The 23,327-nt window shown below is 41.4% G+C and overlaps 2 protein-coding genes across 2 annotated transcripts in view; one reads left to right on the top strand and one right to left on the bottom strand.

The window, feature by feature from the left end:
• ncoa1 (nuclear receptor coactivator 1) overlaps window positions 1-10,202 on the top strand; it is a 65,839-nt gene extending 55,637 nt beyond the window's left edge. Inside the window, 1 exon segment of the mRNA XM_065964129.1 lies at window positions 284-10,202. Within this exon segment, the coding sequence (XP_065820201.1) occupies window positions 284-469 (186 nt within the window). The 3' untranslated portion in view covers window positions 470-10,202.
• Window positions 10,203-12,380: 2,178 nt separating this feature from the next.
• Window positions 12,381-23,109, bottom strand: unc93a (unc-93 homolog A). Its single transcript, XM_020637072.3, has 8 exons — window positions 22,850-23,109; window positions 20,369-20,550; window positions 19,889-20,118; window positions 16,990-17,115; window positions 15,805-16,016; window positions 15,530-15,665; window positions 15,311-15,442; window positions 12,381-13,787 (listed from the first exon to the last, which is right to left on the bottom strand). Exons 1-8 carry the CDS (start codon window positions 22,937-22,939, stop codon window positions 13,498-13,500), a joined length of 1,398 nt encoding a protein of 465 aa, XP_020492728.1. The 5' UTR covers window positions 22,940-23,109; the 3' UTR covers window positions 12,381-13,497.
• Window positions 23,110-23,327: the final 218 nt, after the last annotated feature.

The following is a 23,327-nucleotide window of genomic DNA, read 5'->3' as shown; positions in this document are numbered from 1 at the left end:
CACAGCAACTGGTATTCCCAGGGTGATCAGGAAGTGGCACCTCTCCAGCTCCCTTTTTTGTTTTTAACTTTTATGTCACCTTTATGGCTCCCTGAGATTAAAAATGACTTTTTCAAAAGACGTGCAGCGGCTCAGTCAGCAGCTTCCCACAAACATTGAGCAGAAAATATTTACAGACGTGAAGCGAGATACTCGACAATAACACATAAGAAGATAACGAGTGAAAGCAGGAAGTATTTGTACTGATGATGTGGTGTATCACTGTCGTCTCTGTCGTCTGCAGGTGCAGCAGGTTCAGGTGTTCGCAGACGTCCAGTGTACCGTCAACCTGGTGGGCGGCGACTCCTACCTGAACCAGGGCTCCATCGGCGCCGCCGCCGCCTCCCAGAAGGGCCCCGCGCCCCCGGGCTCCCAACAGAACAACCAGGCCCAGCAGAAGAGCCTCCTCCAGCAGCTGCTCACCGAGTGACGGCCCCCCCGCCCGCTCTCCAGCTCTCCTGCTCTACCCTCTCTACTTCTCACTTCTACGCCTCCTCCTCGGAGGTCGGTGCACCAGACCCATTGCTGTCTCTGTCTCACCTTTTTGGATGGATCGATGGAAAGATGGATGTTTGGACGGGCCTCAGCCACGACGGCTCGGAGAGGTCGGCGGCGGCGGTCGTCGGGCCTCGCCACATCTGTGCGCCGTTGGTGGATTCGGGGGGGGCCCGGTTTGTTTGAAACCGCCCCCCAAGAACTTAACGGAAAAGACTCAAGTCAGAAGGAGCAGCAGTGTATTTAAAACCTGCCTGTCTAATCTGTCTGACAACCTGTCTGTCTGCCTCAGCCTATTAAAGGCAGTGTTGTCTTGCTGCTCATTCCTCGGTGACCTACTTCCTGCTTCCTGACCCAAGAAAACAAACCGCGACATCATTTGTAGATTTGCCAAGTTGTCGTCACTGTCAAATCAGGGCCGGCCTCCTCCTCCTCTTTTTTTGTTGTTGTTGTTGTTGTTGTTGTTGTTGTTGTTTGTTTTTCTTTCTCTGCTGGACCGTCGCGGCAGCAGCAGCAGTGCATCTTGGGAGCATGAGTTCCAGCGTACAGCTGAGAGCTCTTTTAACGTGTGGGATTATCCCACACATCAGCAGAACCTCTGGCTTTTTTTTTGAGTTTTTTTTTTGAGTTTTTTTTTTTTTTTTTTTTGAGTTTTTTCTCCGACCTGTCTCTCAGCGATGTGGGAATGTTTTAAGGTTTCAGACCTCTGTGGCATTGTGGGATAGAAGCTCAGTATCAGCTGGTTCTGAGACTGTCTCTCTCTATCAGCTACAGTGCCTGGTGGAAGTTTGAGTTTTTCCCGAGCTCTGCTTCTTCTTCTTCTTCTTCTTCTACTACATATTATTCTAGCTCCTGTTTTTATTTTTATTTTTGGTGGAATTGTTTTGTTTTTGTTTAAAAAAAAAAATCTTCTGCTCTCACCGTCATCATCATCTTCATCTTCATGATCATCAGAACAAGCTTTGACAACAGCCAGAACGGAGACGGATTAATGGATGGATGGATGGGATGGGAGACAGACGGGATGCTGCTCAGTTTGGAACTTACGTGTGTTTCTTCCCCCGACAGGAGGAAGTTTTTATTTTTTATTATTTTTTCAAAGTATAAAAAGAAAATGAGACTGTTATAATTATTTAACTGTCTGTCCGTCACATTTTACCCCTCACCTCAGCAGCTGTGAATACAGAGCCCTGTTGGGTTCTTTCTCTCTCTCTCTCTCTCTCTCTCTCTCTTTCATGCTCTCTCTCGGCCTATCAGTGTTGTTTGCCATGTTGTGCACCATGCAGGCGGGTAGTATTGTACAGAACAGAAGGACAAAGACTTTTGGGGGGGACGAGCTCACTCTTCTCTTGTAACTGCTTTCCTCTGAAAAAAAAAGAAAAGAAAAGTGTAATTAATTGATGACTCAGAACAGCAAAACGATGTATAATGTGATTCGATCCAGGTTTCTTATTTTCCTTTTTTAAGTTTCCTTTCATTATTTTTTTTAATTCTAAGAACGTCACCTCGTAGATCATTTTTATTTCGGCGTCACGATATTGTAAAAAAAAAAAAAAAAAAAGAAACGCTACACGAGGAGAAAGTTAATCCAACTTCTGAAATGTGAAAAGTTAAATTTGAATTTTTTTTTTTTTAAAAACACGGCTAGGTTTCGCTTCAGCACGACAAGAAGCCACGACTTTCTGAAAAAGAAAGAAAAGAAAAAATGGAGGTGTTTGCTTTCTCTTGTGGTGACCAGGGAGCCATCTTTTCTCGCGTTTTTTTCCTTCTTCTTATGTATGTACAATTCTTTCAAGAGACAGTACATGTGTTGTAACCATTGTATTAAAAAAAGTCAAAGACAAAGTCAAACAATACCTCAAACTGCGCTCTTTGCCGCGATCGCGCGACCTTTGTTGATGCTGACGGTACTTAGCCGCATCCACATTGCACACGTGGTCGCGGCAAACATCCAGCTCTCTGGGGTATTGTTTCCTATATAATGACATTTAAGTAGAGGCTTTAGTAATAGAAGTTCCTAACAATGATGTGATGGATCATTCATTTCCAGATGTCATGAAGTTGAATCCAAACAGGGCGGGGTTGAGTCGCCAAACAAAACATTTTCTTTCATTTCTCCTGCAGACCTGTTTTTTTTTTTTTTTTCTACGTTTTTTTGGGATTCAACCCTCCCCCTCCTTCCACCTCTGGTTCCCTGATGAAGACTTCACTCCACTGGTGACAAACACACACACACACACACACACACACACACACACACACAGTTTTCTGTTGACTGTTGTTGCTCAGTCAGACACTGTGTCTCTCTGTTAACAATCAAAGAAAGAGATCCACACTCACATCCGCTTCTTATCGTGCATCAGGAAACTAGAAACCCTGCCGTGATGCTGCCTCTAAATATCCTCTTTGAATTAAAGTCACGATACACGATACAAGTGGAATATTAAAGCCTGCTTTGGTCTCATTCTGACACACCAAACAACGATACAGTCGGTGTAGGAGCCCGTCAAGATGGCCTCGGTAACCCCTCCCACAAGACTCACTTTTAAACCCCAAATCTCAGCACTTTCCAGAATCTACCTTAGTATGTATGTTACTTTAATGTAACTAAACGTATACCTCAAAGCTTACTGGTTAAATCAAGTGTCCACACACCTGCCGAGGGCCGCATGCAGGGAGGTCACCAGAGGGTCAAAAGTCATTTCATTGAGGAAAAACTATGTTGAGTTTTTAACCACGCTTTGGTGCAGCTGGAGCTTCTCCTGCTCCTTCTGCTGTCTGCATGTTGGAGCTAAACGAGGGCGAGCTGACACACAGGCGGAATCTCCATGTCCTCCCTGACCCCTGACCCTTGACCCCTGACCCCTTAAGGACTTAATTGACGACACCTGGAAAGAGATCGAGTGCACGAGGCTGCAAGGTCTCCAAATGGTTTTAATGCCAATGGGACAGCACTTTGAGACTTCTCTGTAACCATGACAACACGTGGCATGTGGTATTAGGTTGTTGTTTTTTTTACTTTACTCGCTATACATGATATGTACCTTCTCTCCGTTGACACCAGCTGCATTATATCCTGTTAGCATTAGGCTACCTAAATGAAGCTAGTATGCGGCCTTGTTTACGAGGAGTCAGTCAACCATCCAACAATTTTTTTATTGAATTTGGCCGCTAAGATTTGTGCTTGACTGGTGGATATTTCATCTTCCTGTCACTCATACTTTAATTTAAAATCCTGTTAGCATGAGAATCACATTCTAGTCCGGTTTGTAATGATCGTCTTTGATCTCACTACATCGACAGCAGAAAACAGAGCCCTCACATCCGAGGAGATCTGTGTTTTCAGAAACCATTTTCTGCTTTTCTGTTTCACTACATTTCAGCACTTTATCTTTGGTTATTGACGTTATACTCCAGTATGACAAACACGAGGGTCTGTGAGGAATGATCGGCAGTGAGGTGAAAGTCTGAAACTTTGCAGTGAGAGTGTAGTATTGGTACTCAGTGTGTGAGTGTTTGTGTCGATCAGAGATGACACACTAATAGAAAGTAAAGGTTGTGTGGATTTAAAGGACTCCTGTTGGTTTAACAGCGGGGTCAGTTAAAGAGATGATCTCATTAAAAAGTCTTTTTTGATTGCTTGTTTGTCCAAAAAGTGACATGACAACGAATGAAATATGATGTTTGTAGGAACTTCATCAGAGCCTTTCACGGCCAGGCCCAAGAATATCTGACAGAACTCACCCGCCCGTGCACTTAGGTCAAACCCGCTACACCTGCTGTCTGTCCCGCAGACACATTTTACTCAGACTCACCTCACTACGTCTTTGTAACTCTGTTGAGTCTTTTAAAAAACAGTTAAAACGTTGTTGATGTTTAGACCGGCCGATGGGTAATCAAGTCCATCCAGTGCACCGACTGATCTATGTTTTTATTGTGCCGATATACAAAATAATGTCCTCAAAGAATCGTCTGGTTTCAGCACAGAATCTTGAATGAATGAATCCTGGTTCATTGATTATTCTCACTCAGGAATATTGGAGGCAGCATCCAGTGAGAGGGTTCAACATGCAGCTTCGACCTCAAATTCAGATCCTAGTATCCCCGCTAACATCACACACACACACACACGCACACACACACACACACACACTGTCAGTAGGATGCAGTCTGAGTGCTCTCCTGTTTACCGTCGTCAACAAACAAACAAACAAAGCGTATGCAACAGATACAGATGGGATAGCATGCAAGGTCAACATTCCACCCACCGACTCCTCCAGTGTTGTTCGATGAGAGAACCACTTTGTGCACAGCTCGAAAAGGCTCCGTGTGTGTGTGTGTGTATTTAAAGCGTGCACGTCGATGCACCGTGTATCCAAACAGAGGCCCAGGAAATGTCAACTACGTCTTTCTTTTCTTTTCTTTCTTTTTTTTAAAACTCTGCCTCCTGGACTCAAACGTCTGCCAAGACTCTCTGAGATGTTTTTATTTTTCTATTTTTTTTCTGTGTATATATTTATTAGAGAAGCATGTGGATAAATCATCAGCTTTGTTTATTACCTCATTATTGTTTTTGTTTTTTTTAAATCAGGCAGGAGTTCTGTCTGGTTATCTTTTTTCCTCTTAACTGAGTTTTCACACTGTGAGCGACTGTTTCTGATTGGTCCACCATCTTGATACTGACAGTACCACCGAGCAGGACAGACACTTTACATGACCCTCACAAGCTCCCATATTTGGATTCAGCTCTTCTTGACTATGAGCGCTTATTCAAGTTTTTAAACGCAGCCCCTCACGACTTTATAATCAGAGAATGTGTCGGCTATTTTTGGCTCTTTCATGTTTTTTTATAAATCTCTAAAATGTCTGAAATTGATGTTTCTGAGATCCAAAAGGGACAGCTTCACTTTCACCTTTTACAGTCATACAAAACGGGGGAAAGAAAATATATTCTAACACAGCTGAAGATGCTGAACGTGAACATTTGAGCCTCTCTGTGTCTCGATAGATGACGTCCAACAATAGTCATTTAAAGACTCCCAGAATCCCGATCGCACACTCCACTGGTTTATGTGAAATGTCACGGGTGTCTCAGACGAAAACTTCCCTCTACCTCCACACTGAGACTCTCCATGACTTCACATGAGCTGGTGGATGCACACACAAAAACCTGTTGATAATCCAGCCTGGAGTTCTCCCTCACAGAGTTAGTTTCTGGATGCGGTCTCTGATTATTTGTCATGTTAGGATATCCTTCCTGGGGGAGTTAATTTTCATCCCTCTGAGCAGAAAGGAAAGCATTTTTAGTGATGTCATCGATTCTTTTGGACTTTTGGAATAAACATGTAGCCCCTATATTCATAGCACTTAAACTCTGCACTTCCTCTGCAGGACTGTCGATACAAAATACCCGACAGCCAGGAGATGAGGAAGCCCTAAAATTGAATTTTGCAGGCTTCTCCTGTAACCGCACGTTTTTTGTTTTTTTTTGCGGACCTCCTGTCTCTTGTTTCTCACAGTGTGAACGCGCCGGTCAGACCCTCCTGTGCCGCTGTTTGGTTTGATGTTTCAAAAAAAAAAGTAAAAATACTCAGAAGAGACAGAAGCTGCACAAAGTGGAAGAATGTATTTTTTATGTTTTATTTTATTATTTTTATAAGGAAGGATTCTGCCAGATTCAGCCTCCTCTTGTGTTTCTCTGCTCTGATTATTTCACACAGTATACGTACAGTATTGAAGCCCCTCCTACCTCCTCCCCCTCCCTCTCCTCCTCCCCCCTCCTCTCACTTTTCTGCGTGGAATAGGCATTCCTATGGAAACGGTTTCCTCTACAAACCCTGTCAACTGCAGAAAAACTCTCAGCTCATCCTGTGTTTATTATTTTTTTTAAACAAACCGACATGCCAAATACAACCAATGCATATTGTATTTTTATTTTGTATGCAACAGCCATTCAATGGAAACAAACAGTCCCTCCTTCCTCGCTACGATTAACAGGTACAAGCTTAGGTTCTTCTTCTTTTGTAAAGATGTTAACATGATGTATATAACAGAGAAATGTGAATATGTATTTGTTCAGAATCAACAAACAAGAAAAAAAGTAGTGCTCCGAGTTTGTGGTATAAAAAAAAACTACTCGCCTCCGTCATGTTTTGATTTCATGTTTTTTTTTTGATTTTCTACTTTTTTATTTTTTTCTGATGATGTATGTATGTAAATGACTATCAGTGAGTGTGTGTGTGTGTGTAAGTGATTAATACTGTATATCTGGTGTTCTCTAAGATGGCAAAGTGGGAGATGTCCTGGTTTGATTCTTCTCTTTTCTTTCAGACCCTGCACAGTACCTGTGGGTGTTTTTTGTTTTCAGATGAACTATGCCAGAGAATGGTTTATTTTGTTGTTGTTTTTTAAGCGACTGCTGAATGTGATTTTACTGAGAGAGAGAGAGAAGCAGCGTGGACTGGCTTTTTTTTTTGTACGGGTTAATTTAAAAGTGAAAAAGAAAAAAAAAAAAGATAAAAGGCCATATTATTATTTAATTTTTTTTTCTCTGTTTGTCAAAACGTTTAAGCAGATCTGGGAGAGTGGAGCCTTGGTTTCTTGGAGAAGCATTGCCTGCTGGTTGTGTGAAATAGTGGGCTTTATTTTCTTCTACTTTGTCTTGTTTCCTCAGTGTCTCACTCATGTAGCCTCTTTTTTTTTTTTTTTGCATTCGTCTCTAGTAAATGACCAAAGCTTCAAGATGTTTGATGGAAACCATATGCAAACCTCATCATCACTGGATAACACATAATGTAGCGGCCCTCCACACACACACACACTGCTCGCTCGCCCTCGCTCGTTCCCCCCTGTCTCCTCTTTCTTTCTTTTTCCATTTTTTTAAAGTGGCCTCTCTCTGCAACACGATGTCCCAAAGTCCCAGTCGGTTCAGCGACGTCTCTTTTGTGTGTGTGTGTGTGTGTGTGTGTGCCTGAAGTGATGTCACTTTGCAACCGTTAGCTATGCACCTTACTGACAGAAGCATTTCTTCACTTGTTGAATTAACACTGGAGCAAAACGTTTCATTTTGTAGACACACGTATATAAAAATCCCCGTCAGTGTAGTTCAGTGTCCCTCTCAGCGGATCTACTCGTCACCTGATGACCTCTCTCAGCTTCGACTCTTCATTCTTTGACTTTATACCAAACTTGAGGTGCCTCGTGTATATATATTTTCTCACGGTAAAGGTCGCTCCTTTGCCGTTTAACACTAATGACCTTGTTAGCCAGGGGTTTTTTTAAAGAACATTTTTTCACCTTTATAGAAAAAAAAAAGTTTACTGTATTTTAAAATGACTTTTTTACACACATAGATGAATCAGAATTATTCCAGGAATTTGCAAATACAATCTCATTTTGCACTTTATATCGGATTTACTCGGAGTGAAAAGGCCCGTGGGAAACTGTCTCAATCAGATCAGTATTAGGAGAAAGGTTAAGCCCCGCCCCCGCCCCGCCCCGCCCCGCCCCTGAATGTACAGAAAAAATGTTAGTGTTAGTATTTGAAATTGAATTGAGCTCAGGTTCTTCGTGCAGAACTCGACCGTAGATGAAAACACCCTGATCCAAAAGACGACTTAACGTTGTTCCTTCTCTCTCTAAGTTCTCTCTCTTTGACTTTTTCTCTCTCGCTCTCGCTCTACGCCAACCGATCCTCAGTATGAAAACTATGCCAATCTTCTTCAGGTGACACCCCCGCCCTCTCTCCTCTCCTCTCCTCTCCTCTCCTCTCCTCTCCTCTCCTCTCCTCTCCTCTCCTCTCCTCTCCTCTTGTGTCCTTTTCTCTTGTGTCCTCTCTTCTCTCCTCTCATGTCCTCTCTCCTCTCCTCTCCTCTCCTCTCCTCTTGTGTCCTTTTCTCTTGTGTCCTCTCTTCTCTCCTCTCATGTCCTCTCTCCTCTCCTCTCCTCTCCTCTCATCTCATGTCCTCTCATCTTGTCTCCTCTCCTCTCGTGTCCTCTTCTCTTGTGTCCTCTCCTCTCATGTCCTCTCTCCTCCCCTCTCCTCTCCTCTCCCCTCCCCTCCTCTTCTCTCCTCTTCTCTTCTCTCCTCTCCTCTTCTCTCCTCTCCTCTCCTCTTCTCTCCTCTCCTCTCCTCTCCTCTCCTCTTCTCTCTGCGAACTGTTAAAAACCTCCTCAGAACATTCCTACTCTCTTTAAAAAAAAAACGTTTCAGCAACACATCGCTCAGTAGCCGCTGCCGCCACTCAGCAATCACTCTCCCCGTGTTTTTCCTTAAACCAAGGCGGACACTTTTTTTTTTTCCCCATTCTCAGCAAACGTCTGGTTTGTGTGAGACTTAACCTCTGCTACCGAGCAGCAGCTGTGCACTGACATGAACGACAACCCGCTCGCTGCGTTGCCTGTCCTCTCTGGTTGGTCTCTTTATCTTGTCTCGCCACATGTTTGTGCTGCCTGATGTGGAAGAGCTTGTGGTGCGCGTGTACCGGGGACCGGGCTAATGCCTGGTGCAGGGTCGGGCTAATACCTGATGAAGTGAAGAGAAAGTTTATCATCAGGATAAAAAAGGAACAAGTTGATGCATAATTCAAACAGATACAGTTTTGGTCTTTGGTCCAAACCGGTATTTGTGTACCACAAAGACTCTCCACCGTCCTTTGATTCAAACTCATTCCTACTGCAGGTGTTTCAAAACCAATCTGTCCTCTGTGTGTGCGTGCGTGCGTGCGTGCGTGCGTGCGTGCGTGCGTGCGTGCGTGCGTGCGTGCGTGCGTGCGTGCGTGCGTGCGTGCGTGCGGGTTGGGATGTGGTTCGGAGACTTTAAAAGAAGGCATGATATGATTACTAACTCACCACTCTGTTCTTTTATTTGGGGGAGGGGGGGTAATGCTTTCTCTGGAGAATTTGAGTTTTAAAAAAAAGAAATGACCAAGGTTCCACTTCTTCCCTTGTACAAATTAATATAAATAAATATATATAAATATATATATAATACATTTTACTCATCTTTGTCCAGTTTTGTATATGACACTCGTGTAAAGTTTGTTTTTTCAAGAGGCATCGGAGCAGCTATTACAAGACAATATGAGTGACGATGTTCACCTGGGAGAAGTTTATGCATGTTATATTTTCTCTTTTCTCTCTCTCTCTCTCTCTGTCTCTTTTAATACCCTCCCCCCCTAATCCCCCCCTCACCCCCCTCACCCACCCCACCTGTTCAGGTGTGTAACGTGAATATAAAGAAATCTACCTTTTCTTTGGAATGTTGTAGACAATCAGTCTCAGGCCGGGTCCAGTCCCTGCAGGGAGTGAGAGCCTCTGCAGGCGGACACACAAACAAAACTCTTCTTCTTCTGTTGTTTTTTTTTTGCCGTTTTAAAAACAAAAACCTCTTTTTTTCTTTGCATCTACTGGAAGTTTCTAAATTTTGTTTGTTTTTGTTCATTGATATGTTCGTGGCTGCTCAAGTTTACACACACACTTCTCTACTACACTCAAAACACAAACACCTCGTGCATTTGATCCCTCTGCTTTTTTTTTTTTTTTTGCTTTTTTTTTTTTCCAAGGTGAGGATGCCAACCTTGAGGAAATGATGCTTTGACTAACAAATCTATAACATCTATGAATGTGGGAATGCAACACATTGCAATAAAAGCACCATTTGAAATGCACAGTGTTGTCGCTGTATGTTCTGTAAACACCTGAGGTCAGCTTTTTAAAAGTTAAACACATTTGATGATGATGGCGGCGTTTCTTTTGGACTCTGCAGCGTCTCAAGTCCGGGTAGAGAGCCTGTCGATCGCATATTAAAAAAGGGTTGCAAAGTAGAAAACAAACTTAAGTCCAGAAGGTTATAGAAGTGTTGGATTTTTCATTAGTTTAAAAAAAAACTGCGTACAGGCTTTTCATGCCTCTATTTAGAGACAGGACAGAGTCAGAAATCAGATAGAGAGAGAGAGAGGGGGATGACATGCCACAGGTCAGATCTGAACCTATCGAGGACTACTACAGCCTCCCTCATGAGGCACAGGCACCAACCACTAGCCAACCAGCACCCCCAGTTTTGATTTCTTTTAAATGCTGGTTTGTTAGTTTAGTTTTTTATTTTGTGAAAATGCTCAGATTTAGTTTTTATCCATTTTTAGTTTTTATTTGTACCGTTAATGGTTCAGAGAAAATTCTCAAGCATTCCTTTTTTTTTTTTTTTAAACCTTATGGCATGTCTCTGTAGGTTCTCATTCATCCGGGTCATGGTACATTCGAAGCTTGATCCAAAGGCAACTGGACGAGGTTGAAGTAATTCACCTCTTCTCTGAAAAGCGATTTCAGTTGTAAGCTATCTGGTGGACGGCGCTAGAATTACATTTCATCAGAAGTGATGAAGGACAAAGTGCTCATGATGACATGGAGGGGTGTTAAAGAAAAGAAGGTGGTGGTCTGAGACCCCATATTTCACCGTCCTACAATGCTGTTTTGAATTCTCTCTCCAACAACTGAAGCCCCACTCCCTCCTTGTGACATTTGACCCTAACAACCCGCAGACCTCTGGGGGTCGATAACCGACTCTAGGCCAAACTAGGTCAACGACTCGGCTAGCGTCTCTCATGTGAGTCATCCTGGAGAGGCTTACATTTCTAACTCCGTCCACCGGATAGTTCAGAACTGAAGAGGGCCTTCGGAGGAGGAGAGGGGAAACTTCTTCAACGTCTTCAACCGAGTTCTGTTGCCTTTGGATCAAGCTTTGAATTTACCCTTTGAAATATAGAATAAGAAAGGGGGACAAGGTTTGAACTCATCTGAATTATAACCTGACGAATCGTAAAGACAGGCTGTGTGTCAGTCTGTGTGTGTGTCAGAGACGAACACTAAGGGAGATTTGGTCCATAAGTTGATTTGATTTCTGTCAACGATAATAACCTTGGTCCAGATTCATACTGGAGACATTACACTGAAAATGAAAGTACTTATTTAGTGATGCATATTTCGATAAGGAAATAGAACCCTTGTATAATAATTGACCGACTCTGACGCTAAAGTTTATGTCAGAAAATGTTACGAGCAGTGGTCTAGCAGTTGGTTCACGCACCCCATATGTGTAGGCCTAAGTCTTTGAGAGCGGGCGGCCCCGGGTTCGAATCCGTCCAGTGGCTTTTTTCGCATCTCTCTCCCCAGTTTCTGACTCTACCCACTGTCCTGTCTCTAAATGAAAGGCGTAAAAAAGCCCCCCAAAAATCGAACAATACCTCAAAAAGTTTTGTTTTGTTCGATTGATTACGATTTAAAAAAATAAAAAATAAAGTTGTTAGGAAGTATGAAAAATAAAGTCTGGAAAGTCTTAACTATTACATCGAGCGACACCATGGAATCTGCTCCAGCCCCCGTGAGATAGCGGTATAGAGGATGAGTCGACTTTGAACATCATTAAAGAAACTTTTTGTTTTAAGTACCACAAAGAGCATTTAGAGTTTCTTTCAAATTACTTTGACTTTTCAGGTGGAGATAATCATATTCAAAATGTTACTAGATTTCACAGATAAGTTCAAACTTACATAGAAGGGGGGGGCCGGATGCCTAGCAGTGAGTGCGCGCGCCCTATGTACAGAGGCTTAAGTCCTCTAAGTGGGCGGCCCAGGTTCAAATCCGACATGTGGTTCCTTTCCTGCATGTTATTCCCCACTCTTTCTCTCTCTACCTGGTTTCTGACTCTATTCTTTGTCTATATCTGAAAAAAAAGCCCAAAAATAAATCTTTGAAGATCTTAAATAGAAAACTCATCGTCTAAGAATATTTTATTTCACCAATTTTGTCCCCTCAGCTTATTTATTGGACATTTTTATCAATACCTTCAATTAATTTTTAGATATTTATTCATTAATTTGGCACAAAATAAAGTTTGTCATTTCAGCTGCAATAGAGTGCAATAAGAAAAATATGAAACATAATGCATTTTAGAAAAAGATAATCTGTTGGCTTATCAGACACGTCCCCACTCTCTCTCTCTCTCTCTCTCTCTCTCCGGTTTCTGACTCTATCCATTGTCTTTATTTTACACTAAAGCCCTTCAACACTAGAAAGAGCCGCTTCATTGGAGGTTGTCGTTTTTTTCTGTCATGAAAAACAAGTTCAACATTTGATTTGCTAGTTTGAGCAGTAAATCATCTTTAATCACAGAGCATATCACCTGTATATAACCTGTGTTCTAAGCATTGCAGAGATTAATGACAAACATGCACATAACACAAGATATTTCATCAAAACAAAGGGCTCATCGTCATATACACAGTATAATGTGATCATTTTGTTTGTGGGGCTCTGCTGGGAGAGGCTGAACCAGTAAACATTTAAATAAGTGTGCTGTTTATCCTCCTTTCCAGACAAATGGAAAACGTGGAACATTTTGTGATTGACTTTAAAACTTTCTTTAATAGCGCACTCACACTAGACAAAGTTTTCCCGTAGCATGCTGAAGAGTGATTGCTCCCCCATTCCCCCATTTCCCCCGCTAGCCTGCGCTCACACTGCTCCAGGAGTAACCGGGCCCGAGCACGGTTAACGTCCTAATACAACACATGAAGCATGCTTAGTCAACAAGAGGCAAAATAAGTAAAAGAGAGACGGGCGGTCAAGTCCGCGTTTGCACATTGGAGAACAAGACTGCAACTTTACTGATTTTGTGCCTTATTTTGAGTTATTTTCGTCGGATAGAGCCTTAACCATGGAAGCACACTTCTTCCAACCGAGCCACCAGGGCCAAGAAGGTGTACAGTGCTTGAGCCCGGATCGGAGCACTCACACTAGTCAAACGAACTGGACTTTGAAGGTTAAAGTGTGCTTTGGCGCCGTACGGATAGCCCGGTGTGAGTGCGCCCTAAACGACAGTTCAGTATTTTTATGCAATTTGAACATTTCCACACAAATACAAGGATGTTATAAAAATAAAAAATAAAAACTCCTGATCTTCAGTCTCTACATCGGTGTCTGGCATATGATTGCGTTCTCGACTTTCTTTATGACGTCTCTGTGACTCGTGTAGGTTCCCTTCTCGATAGGCGGCGTGGGGCTCTTGTGTTCGTTGTACTCCACTATGGGGTAAGTGATGACGGTGAGAACCAGCACAGCCAGGAGGATGTATAGTTTATACTCCAGACATATGAAGGTGCTGTAGGCGAAGGCGATAACGAAACCAAGCGACTCCCACATCCTGTAGTTGGCGAACGCCGCCTCTTTTTCCCGGGGAAACAGGACGCCGTAAAGAGCTGCAGGGCAGAAAAGGAAAAGGCAAATTAAATCTACTATCATCAGCTTTCACCTGCATTTATATACGCCTCTGGGAACTCTTCAGGCACTGCAGATGTCAGCAGTAAATGACTCCTCCTTTACCCTGCGTTGCTTACAGTCCAACAGACAACATGTCTATAATATGTGCCTGCAGCGATGTCTCCAATACAAATGTGTTATTTCTTGGTTGATTACATTCCCCCGAGGATTGCCTGTTCATCTGTTTCTGGTGAGTCACAGTTTGACTGTAAATAGCGAGTTACACGGAGGCCTCACTGATTGTCTTGTGATTTACTTGCATCTTGCAGGTCTTCTGTTTTCTGAAATGTGCTACATAGAAAATATAAACTTGCCTTGCTGTAACAACATGATGCAGAGATGTAACAAGTAAAAAGTCAAGCTTTGTCATGTCTGTCCTTAAGAGGACTAATAAACAACTATTAAAATGTTTTGTTTTTTAATGGAGGTCAGATCGATCATTTCTGATGCATTATAGGAAGCTGGGAAATCCAAACTGATTATTTATAGTGAAACAGTGTCGAGCAGATTTGTCACTCAAGTTGAAATGTTTTGATCTAAAGACGACTGTAACCTGCACCTGCATGTGGATATCACTTTATAGAGATAAATAAATTATTATTATCAACAGGTGTCAACTTGTGATTGAAGCTGGGGTGTCATTATGGTAGATGATCTGCTTCGTTTCTCAGTATGGCTGTTTTTGATGGAAAACACCAAAGCCTGCTGATTTGGGATTGGTGAAGACTACTCACACTAAAACTGGACTCCAAACAGAAACCAGAACACACTGAATCCAGACCCCCTGTGAATATCACCATCACGTCTACTTTTTGTGGTAGAATAATGATTTCATAATGATTCATATTCTTTGAAACCTAAAAGAGGCAGTGATTGGAAAGTAGTTTTGTGACTCCACTATACAACATTTTTAAAAGAAATATCAAAATATTGCTAATAATATTCAGTGGCGATTCTAGACTCCATTAAGACCCCGGGCAAAAATTTAAATTTGGGGCGCTCCAACCCGGCGTTCATCCTTGTTATGTCTGAAAGTGTCCCGATGCTTACTCCTCTTCCTCTTTCTGTTTTCACTCCCCGACAGATTATTCTTCTTCATTTTCCTTCGGTGACTTTTACTGCTAAACTTTGGTTTCCACAGAAATAATGCATACGACATTAAGCAGAGTAACGAGAGTGAGCGCTTTAGGGAGGTTTCCTACTGTCATTGCAAAATTTGCACATTATGAGCCACTGCTTTGGTTTAAAGTTTGTCAGCCCTCAGGGGGGCCCCCTATTGGCCCGAGGCCCCAAGCAGTTGCCGGCCTTGCAAGTAGAAAGTCTAAATAGGGTTTGGGTGTTAGAGAGACCCTTATCTAGTGATGTAAAGAGTTTAATGTTTAATTGTCCGGTTCATTTAAAGACAGTTTTCTAACCTGGTATTAATAGTTCATGTAATATTGTTGTTGTTTTAGTTTCTTACCATTGGTCTGCGTCTGCCAGATAGCGTCCGACATTCCCCACAGAGCAGGAAACACAAAAAACACAGGGAGCTGCTCAGGATGAGGCCTCCAGTATAAGAGACCAATGATACAGCAGAAGTTGCAAGCCGCAGCTGAAAATGGACGAAAAAGCCAATGAAACATCTGCAGTTATCCTGTATCTGTTTAAGTATTCATTTTATTAAAACAAAGGTTTTTACCCAGAAAGAACAGTGCAGCTCTCCCCGTGTAGCGAGCAATTCTCCCGAAGAGAAATGAGCAAACAGAATTAGCGGCTCCGAAACACATCATGACAAAGCCGACGTAATGGATCCCCAGCGCACATGTGGTATAGTTCTGCAAGAGACACAGCATGGATTTAGCAAATGGACACAATACAGATCTGACATCTGACTAAATCTTAAGAGTATTTTGTTATCATAAATCAAGATCACATCACAGTTTAAGATAACATTTATGGTTTCGACCTTCTCACCTTGGTGTACTCCCCGGAGAGGAAGCTCTGCTCGAAGCCACTGTACATGGTGAGAGGGATGAGGGTGACCAGCCTCCAGTCCTTCAACAGTCTGAACGTGGCCAGAAACGTTTGACGGAACGGCTCCCTATTGCCACGAAACTCGCTGGTCTGCTCCTGGTCGATGTTGTCCAGAAACACTGCGACTATCAGGATGGCCAGCACACCGACGCCTAGCGAGGATACACAACACTGAGGGTAAGATATAAACATTTACAGTATGATGTGGTGAGAGAAAACACAGGTTTAGGTTTCCAGTTCTAGTTTGACTCTTTCTGATTATGCTGTTTTTTAAGTCGTTTTGTTTAAGTCTTATCGGCCGTTGCTGAGCCTTACACTGCTCAGAAAACGGAGCAAAGATGATGTTAAAGAACACCAAGGCGTTTGTAAACGTTCCTTTAAAGGAGATCTATTATACTCACTTTAACCATTAATTATCATCAGTCAGTCTGAGACAACTATTAAGTAGCGTTTTGAGATCTGTAGCTCAAAAACCTTCTTATTCATGTTACAGGGCATCAGTTAAATCCCTCATTTCAGCCTCTGCCTGAAACGGTTAATTTCAGCTGCTGTCCCTTTAAGTTCCACTTTACTCTGATTGGCCAGCTCTGTTTGCAGTCACGGGGATATTTGAGTGATCTTCCAGATGGGCGTGTCCTTGAAAGAGCTGCCAGGGTGGGCGTGTCTTCCAACTCTGCTCCATGTTTTACTCTCAAATACGTCGCCAGAACCTGACTTCAGGTTCTAACCGAGTCTCACAAAGTTCAAAGAGCAGCAGGAAACCACGTCCGTCAACTGTCTATCTTGGGTTTGAAAAAACTTTTCCGAGGTTTAGTACGGACATCCAACAACGTTAACATCATTTGTATGTATTTAAATATGGATCAGCATAATAACGCTTCTTTAATTCTTTGGGTGTGTATAATTAAATCATATTTTTTACTTGTTCACACAAATTCAAATAAAATAAAGACTAATTGAAAAACAACGTTAAAAAGCCAGTCAAGTTGTTCCTTATGAGTCCCAATAAAACCTTCTTTATGCTGCCCGTTTCTTTACGAAACCCTCCGTTGCTCTTGATGAGTATATTAATAATTCAATCTGTCGGCGTCTCTGTTGTGAAGCCAAAGTAAACTCTGTTCTTACCGATGTAGCATCCGACGAGCGTCCACACCAGCTTTTGAGCAGGTTTGATTATCGTGGAGTTCATGGAGATGTTGAGACCGCAGTCTGCAGCTCCGCAGCTCAACAGCTGCTCCTCAGGGATGTGAGCTGTCAGGACAAAGCACAAAAGATTTCAATGAAACAGAGTTCAATGATCGGGGTTTCCAGGCACAGCACTGTGGAGCAAGTGAAGGGAGTAATTGGATCCATAAGCTAAGGAGGACATTACAGAAGTCTGAATGGAACGACAAGCATGAACAAGTAATCAAAAGAATTTGATGAACCCGAGCTGAAACAAAAGCTTCCTTTAACTCAATATCAAAGCAACGTTCTGAATCAAAAACAACACCAAACTTCTTTGCAGTCCTTTCGACTTTTTGTAAAAGGGGTCCAAGATTGGCAATCAAACAAACAAGATCATTTCTGCTTTGTCGTCATTTAGTTTAAGGAAGTTTTGAGATGCCCAACAATTGATTAAGTAAATCTAGACTGTTGTGATTTGTAGTCTGCAAAGGGACGTATAACTGGGTGTCGTCTGCGTAACAAGTTCACTTTCACAAAGAACTGCAGGGTAGAAGTAATTTTGTTTTCAGCAGATTCAGTTTGTTTGAGGAGGCATGCATTTGTGGGAAACCTGCCTTTCTTTGGGTCACCAGAGTTTCTGAGTAAAATTGTATTTATTGCCCTTCAAGACAAAATGTCTCACTAATTTGATGTACCACAATAATGTATGAATAAGTCATTGACTTTTTAATATTCATGCATGGCTCAAATCATAATTAAAGTTATTTAGGACACACATAATATATGCTTCCCGGACTAAAACAAGTGCATGTTTGAGGTGCTCTTTGGATAATTATCACCGTCACAACAGAGTGACGGAAATAGGAAAAGAAAAAGCTATGTCATGTAGTTCTTCCAAGAAATGCACGTTTACAAGCTCCTGTCATCGTCTAAACTGATAACCTGAAGAGCATCAACAGCAATAAAATGATTCACTGTAAACTTCATCAACACCTCACACACCCTGTGGAAACCAAAACCCATAAAAATACACTTATCTACCGGTTAGACTTTGTTCACGCTTGGTTTGTGTAAATATGTGAGCTGCACACAGGGAGCGAGTCGCAAACTGAGGCTGAGCTGTCAGCAGGGGCGTGTCCAGAGGGGTGGCCTGGGGGGGTGCAAGGGCCCTTTGAATCTGTCGGGATGCCACCCTAAAAATCTCAGACTATGATTGGCTACTTGCCCTGTCAAAGGAGGATCTTGTGTTGTGTTTAAACATGGTACATATTGTTTGTACTCTAAATGGAGACTTTGGACATACCCCTTTCTGTTGAGACATGAAATAATTAAGCATGTGTTGTACACTCGGTGACTTCCAAGCGTTCATTGGTTTTATAATAATCACTTTTACTTTTTTCTCTGGAGATACAGAAACTTAAGCACATTATTTCAGGGTGGCTACATGTTACCGGACATCTGGGTCAACTTAATTACGCAGGACATTAAAGACCCCTATGCTGCCCCAAAAGTGCCCCAAAAGTGCCTGTGTGAGAAATACTCGTACACAAATACACAAGTACACAAATACACAAATAAATCTACTAAAATATTACAGGTTCCTTTGTACATGAATATATATCACATTATCACTGAACAACATAATGTACATCCATCCATCCATCATCTATACTGAGAAGAACCCAGGCATGCACGGGGAGAACATACAAACTCCACACGATAGGCTCCTGTCCAACAGGGATTCAAACCAGGAACCAAAACGGTGCAGCAAAGATATAGTATAAAACATCAAAAATAAAACATGATAATGAGGGGTGAATGGTGTCCATAAACATCCTTGACATTACTTCATACACCCCACATATGGAAGACTTAAATGTTGGTGATTTGTTGTGTTACTTTTATTTGTAAAATCCGCCACCAGGGGGTTCTCAATCAAAAAAAAACTAAAAGGTGACTTTGAAGAAAATAAAATCTGACTAGACAGTAGTCGAACAGGGTCAAAATAGACCTGAAGAAGAGAATATGTTTACTGACGATGTATCCAAGTATAATGTACATAACGTTTTTATCACAGCAGCACATACAGCAACAGTACGGCAGCTTTCGACTATAAAATTACAGATTTTTCTGGCTTTGATAACTGTTAAATTTGAGGTAATGTAAACTCAACAAAAAAAATTATATTATAGGTTTAGTAAACATTTCATTCATTTAGATATTTTAATGTAAACATTTTAATAAAGGAGTTTTTCATTGGTAGGGGTGCAACTAGGGCGGGACCAATAATGTCAGATGTGTGACCTTATTGGTCCAGCTACTGTGGCAGGTCACCAATAAAGATGCAGAGCTGTCCATGAAGTAAACGTTTTCCAGGAAGTAAAAGATCCAAGCTCGTTGGGATAACGGTAGGCTCACTTTGCATCAGTCCTGAAATATTATCTTTCCGTAAACACTCAAGCATTTTGTTTCTGTTTCTGTAAATCTTTAGAAGATTAAAGGTAAATAGTTCACCTTTTTTCTACTCATGGAAGACTTCTTATTTTAAAACATCACCTTGTGTAGCTCATTAGCAGATTAGCCACCCTAGGTGCCACCACAATCTCTAAACTGTGATTGGCTATCTGCCCTGTCAGAGGGGGGACTTATGTTAAAACCAACTATTTTGTCTTTTTTCTGCAAAGGCTGCTAGTATTTTTTTTTTTACATATCATTATAGCATATTTTATTTTGTTTGTTTGTACTTTAAATTGTACATAAAAACTTTGCACATCTATTTCATAAGACAGGTACATAGGAAAGTAATGCACTTTGTCTTAATTGCAATAAACTAACTGTGAATGTGTCGTCCACCTACCTATATTGGAGTCCTGTCCGAAAATGAGCGACGACATGAGGTTTCCCCACACAGCCGAGGACTGGAAGATGAAGAAGAAGATGCCAAAGTATTGGTTGATGACATCCGAGCCCTTCTTGCCATCTTTAGCGGCCTGCATGTTCCCTGAGATGGTGAGGTAGGTGCATTTAGCCGACCACATTGGAGAGCCGCCCAAACCCAGGATCACCGAGGTGGGAATCAGGGTGTACCTATAGAAGGGACGGTAAATCAGTTCAACTTTGATGTACTTTAAACTTTGAAAAATCAAAGTTTGAATGCATGTTAAAGTTGTGCACAAATAATGACAGAACAGGGACGTGCACAGATATAAAGGGGGTCAAGGGCTCAAAATAAAAGGGGCACCCAGCCCTGTAGAAATGTAATAAGCGATTATCTCCCACAAATCTAACAGCCTCTATGTGCCTGATGATGTCAACGGTTGATTGGTTTATGGATTACCAGCCAGGGAAGAGGTTCCCAAAGGAGTAGGAGACGTAGCACGCCATGCCCGCCACGATGGTCCATTTACAGCCGAGGTTTTTGATCAAGATGGGCGGCAGGAACATGGAGGAGATGATGATGGAGGCGTAGACGACGCTCAGAGACGCCACGCCCATCCCCTGCTCCGCATTCAGGCTGCTCTGCACACACACACACACACACACACACACACACACACACACACACACACACACACACACACACACACACACACAAACAAGGAGGAATATTGCTTATTTTATCTTTTAACTTCTTGTAGATTCAGTTTTAATTTAAACAGTTCTGTTGAAGTACTTTACTCCCTTGGTTCAGGATTTTTTCAAACAATAAATGGCGACAATTTCAGTTTCCCTTCAACGTGAAGTTTGAATTTCAGAGTGCACTGCAAAAACTCAAATCTAAGTAACTGTATTTGGCGTATTTCTAATTCTCATTGCTCTCAGTTTAAGCCACATTTATCTGACACGTCCTCATACACATCTCATTTCAAGATTGTTTTTTATGTGTAAAAAAGAAAATCTGCCTATGGGGCAAGCTAATCTTACTTAAGTTTCTTAAAATATGATGTTATGTTTTATGGTATTTTAATAAATGTGAGTAAAACGTGTTTGCCCCATAGGCAGATTTTTTTTCAGGCCTTGTTTTTTTCTTGTAATATCTTAAAATAAGATGTTGATCAGGGGGAAATGTGGCTTAAAATAAGTGTAATAAGATATTTTTTTAATGGAAATTAGACAAATGGGGGGCCCATAGCCTAGTGGTTAGTGCGAATGCCCCATGTACGGAGGCCGGGTTTGAATCCGACCTGTGGTTCCTTTCCTGCATGTTATTCCTCTCTCTCTCTCTCTCTCTCTCTCTCTCTCTCTCTCTCTCTCTCTCTCTCTCTCTCTATCCCTGATTTCTGACCTTATTCACTGTCCTATTGCTTAAATAGGTCATAAAAAAAAAGAAATGAGACAAATACACTTACTCAGATTTGAGTTTTGCAATGTAGGTTTTTGTTTTTTTTAAGTGTAAAGACTATAAAGTAATGCGTGTGAATCATGTGTAGACCTATGATGTGTCGCCCTTTAAATCAAAACAACACAATTGTCCCATCTGAGTGATTTGACGTCTGCTGATACTGATTCAGACACAGAGACATTCATTTAATTTATTCATAAAACAAAAATTTGGTCTTCAAGTAAGAAATGAAGTAAAGAATTAATGGAGCGCCTATAGCGGCCATATTGCACACCCCATGTACAGAGGCTATACTGCTGCATGTCGTCCCCTCCTCTCATCTCCTGACACTTCCTATCTCTCCTCAGCTGTCCTAGGCAAAAATGTTCCCCAAAACAAATCGGAGAATTAAATCTTTTTATGGCTTTATGTAGAGACAGGACAGTGGATAGAGTCAGAAATCAGGAAGAGAGAGAGGGGGGGATAACATGAAGGGAAAGGAGCCACAGGTCAGACTCGAACCCATGCGCTTTGAGGACTACAGTCTCTGTACATGGGGCGAGCACACTAACCACTTGACTATCAATTCTGAAACAAAGAGCAATTAACCGACTGCAAAAAAAAACAAGTGCTATAAAACCAATAATAAAAACGTAAGTAAATCTCTTATCTCAGTAGTTTATTTATTTGTAATGTTACTTCATTCATCGACCAAACAATACAATTACAAACAAACATGAAATCTCAAATCTTGAATGAAAAGGAGCAGAAAGAAGAATTATCTACCCCAAAAACTAACTCCATAAATTATAAAAAATATCATGTTTTTTTTAACACTTGAATTGCTGGTGTCTTCATGAATCAATCTGTTAAAAAATTCATTAACTCGACTAACTTCCTTAAGATACTGCAGTCAAAATAAACATTTAATCTTAAATAAATTAAAGATTAATGATATTTATGGCACAAAACTAACAACCAAATCAAATCAAAGGGGGACAGAAAGCGCACATCAAATCTGTTTGAAAGAAAATCCCATTATTTCTAATATTAAGGGTTTGTTTTAGGGTCTCTATCTTTGCAATTACAGATGGAAATAAATACCAAGAGAAAGTATCGACCCATGATATTCAAATTAAGCGCAATTGTAAGTCTAAATGTATCAAGGGAATCAATAACTTACCTTCATTCGTATACATTTTTCTTAAAATCCAATAATCAACCTCGAGGAACTTATGAATCATTACTCATTTAATGCTCTAAGAAATAGTTTTAAAAATTCTTAAAAATGTATAAAAGAAGTAAAATACTTAAACTCCTGAACATCAAACAGCAGTGTTACTGTGAAAACCCCTCAATTCATTGTCCCTCCATGAATTTACCCAGGAATAAAGTCACTTTATATTTAGATTTTCTAGTATTACATGAGTAAGTATTCTATTTAAAGTGTTATTCAAGTCTGTTATGAACGTCCATATGTCAAGGATTTAAACCTACCTGTAAGCCCTGCAGGCCTCCATACGCTGTAAACAGAGACAGAAACCCGAGAGAGACCACCAGTACGTTCTTGAAGTTGCGGCTGATCATCGCTGCCACACAAAAAAAGTCCTTTGCAAAAAAAACCCCGAAATATAACGGCTTTAAAAGAGATTGATATGTATGTTTAACGTCTTCATACACTAGCTGTTCAGTTCCAGAGTGAAGACAGCTGAAATGGTTGTGTGTGTGTGTGATAAAGTTGTACACTGCCAAGAACAAAGTCCAGCCAAGTGACACACATGGTTTTTGCAGATAGTTACTCAGGATTTCTTATCATCAGGCATCCAAACGGCCTCCTATAAGTCAAAATTGTCTGAACCTATAAAGTTAAACGACTTTCTTTGAATCATTAAAGATGTTTGGACCATAAAAACCTCCGTCCAACTTCTTCCTTCTTATTTTTAGACATCTTTTAAACATATTTTTAAAACACAAT

Source organism: Labrus bergylta, chromosome 15 (assembly GCF_963930695.1).
Source record: "Labrus bergylta chromosome 15, fLabBer1.1, whole genome shotgun sequence".
NCBI lineage: Eukaryota > Metazoa > Chordata > Actinopteri > Labriformes > Labridae > Labrus > Labrus bergylta.
The sequence above is the reverse complement of the archived record's forward strand: the minus strand, read 5'-3'. Positions and strand labels throughout refer to the sequence as shown.

Coding starts and splice junctions, on each gene's coding strand:
- unc93a (XM_020637072.3), bottom strand. CDS start 22,939: ATGATCAGCCGCAACTTCAAGAACGTACTGGTGGTCTCTCTCGGGTTT. Junction 16,017..16,989: donor GCTCGTCGGATGCTACATCG/GTAAGAACAGAG, acceptor TATCCTCGCTAG/GCGTCGGTGTGCTGGCCATC. Junction 15,666..15,804: donor TCTCCGGGGAGTACACCAAG/GTGAGAAGGTCG, acceptor TGTCTCTTGCAG/AACTATACCACATGTGCGCT.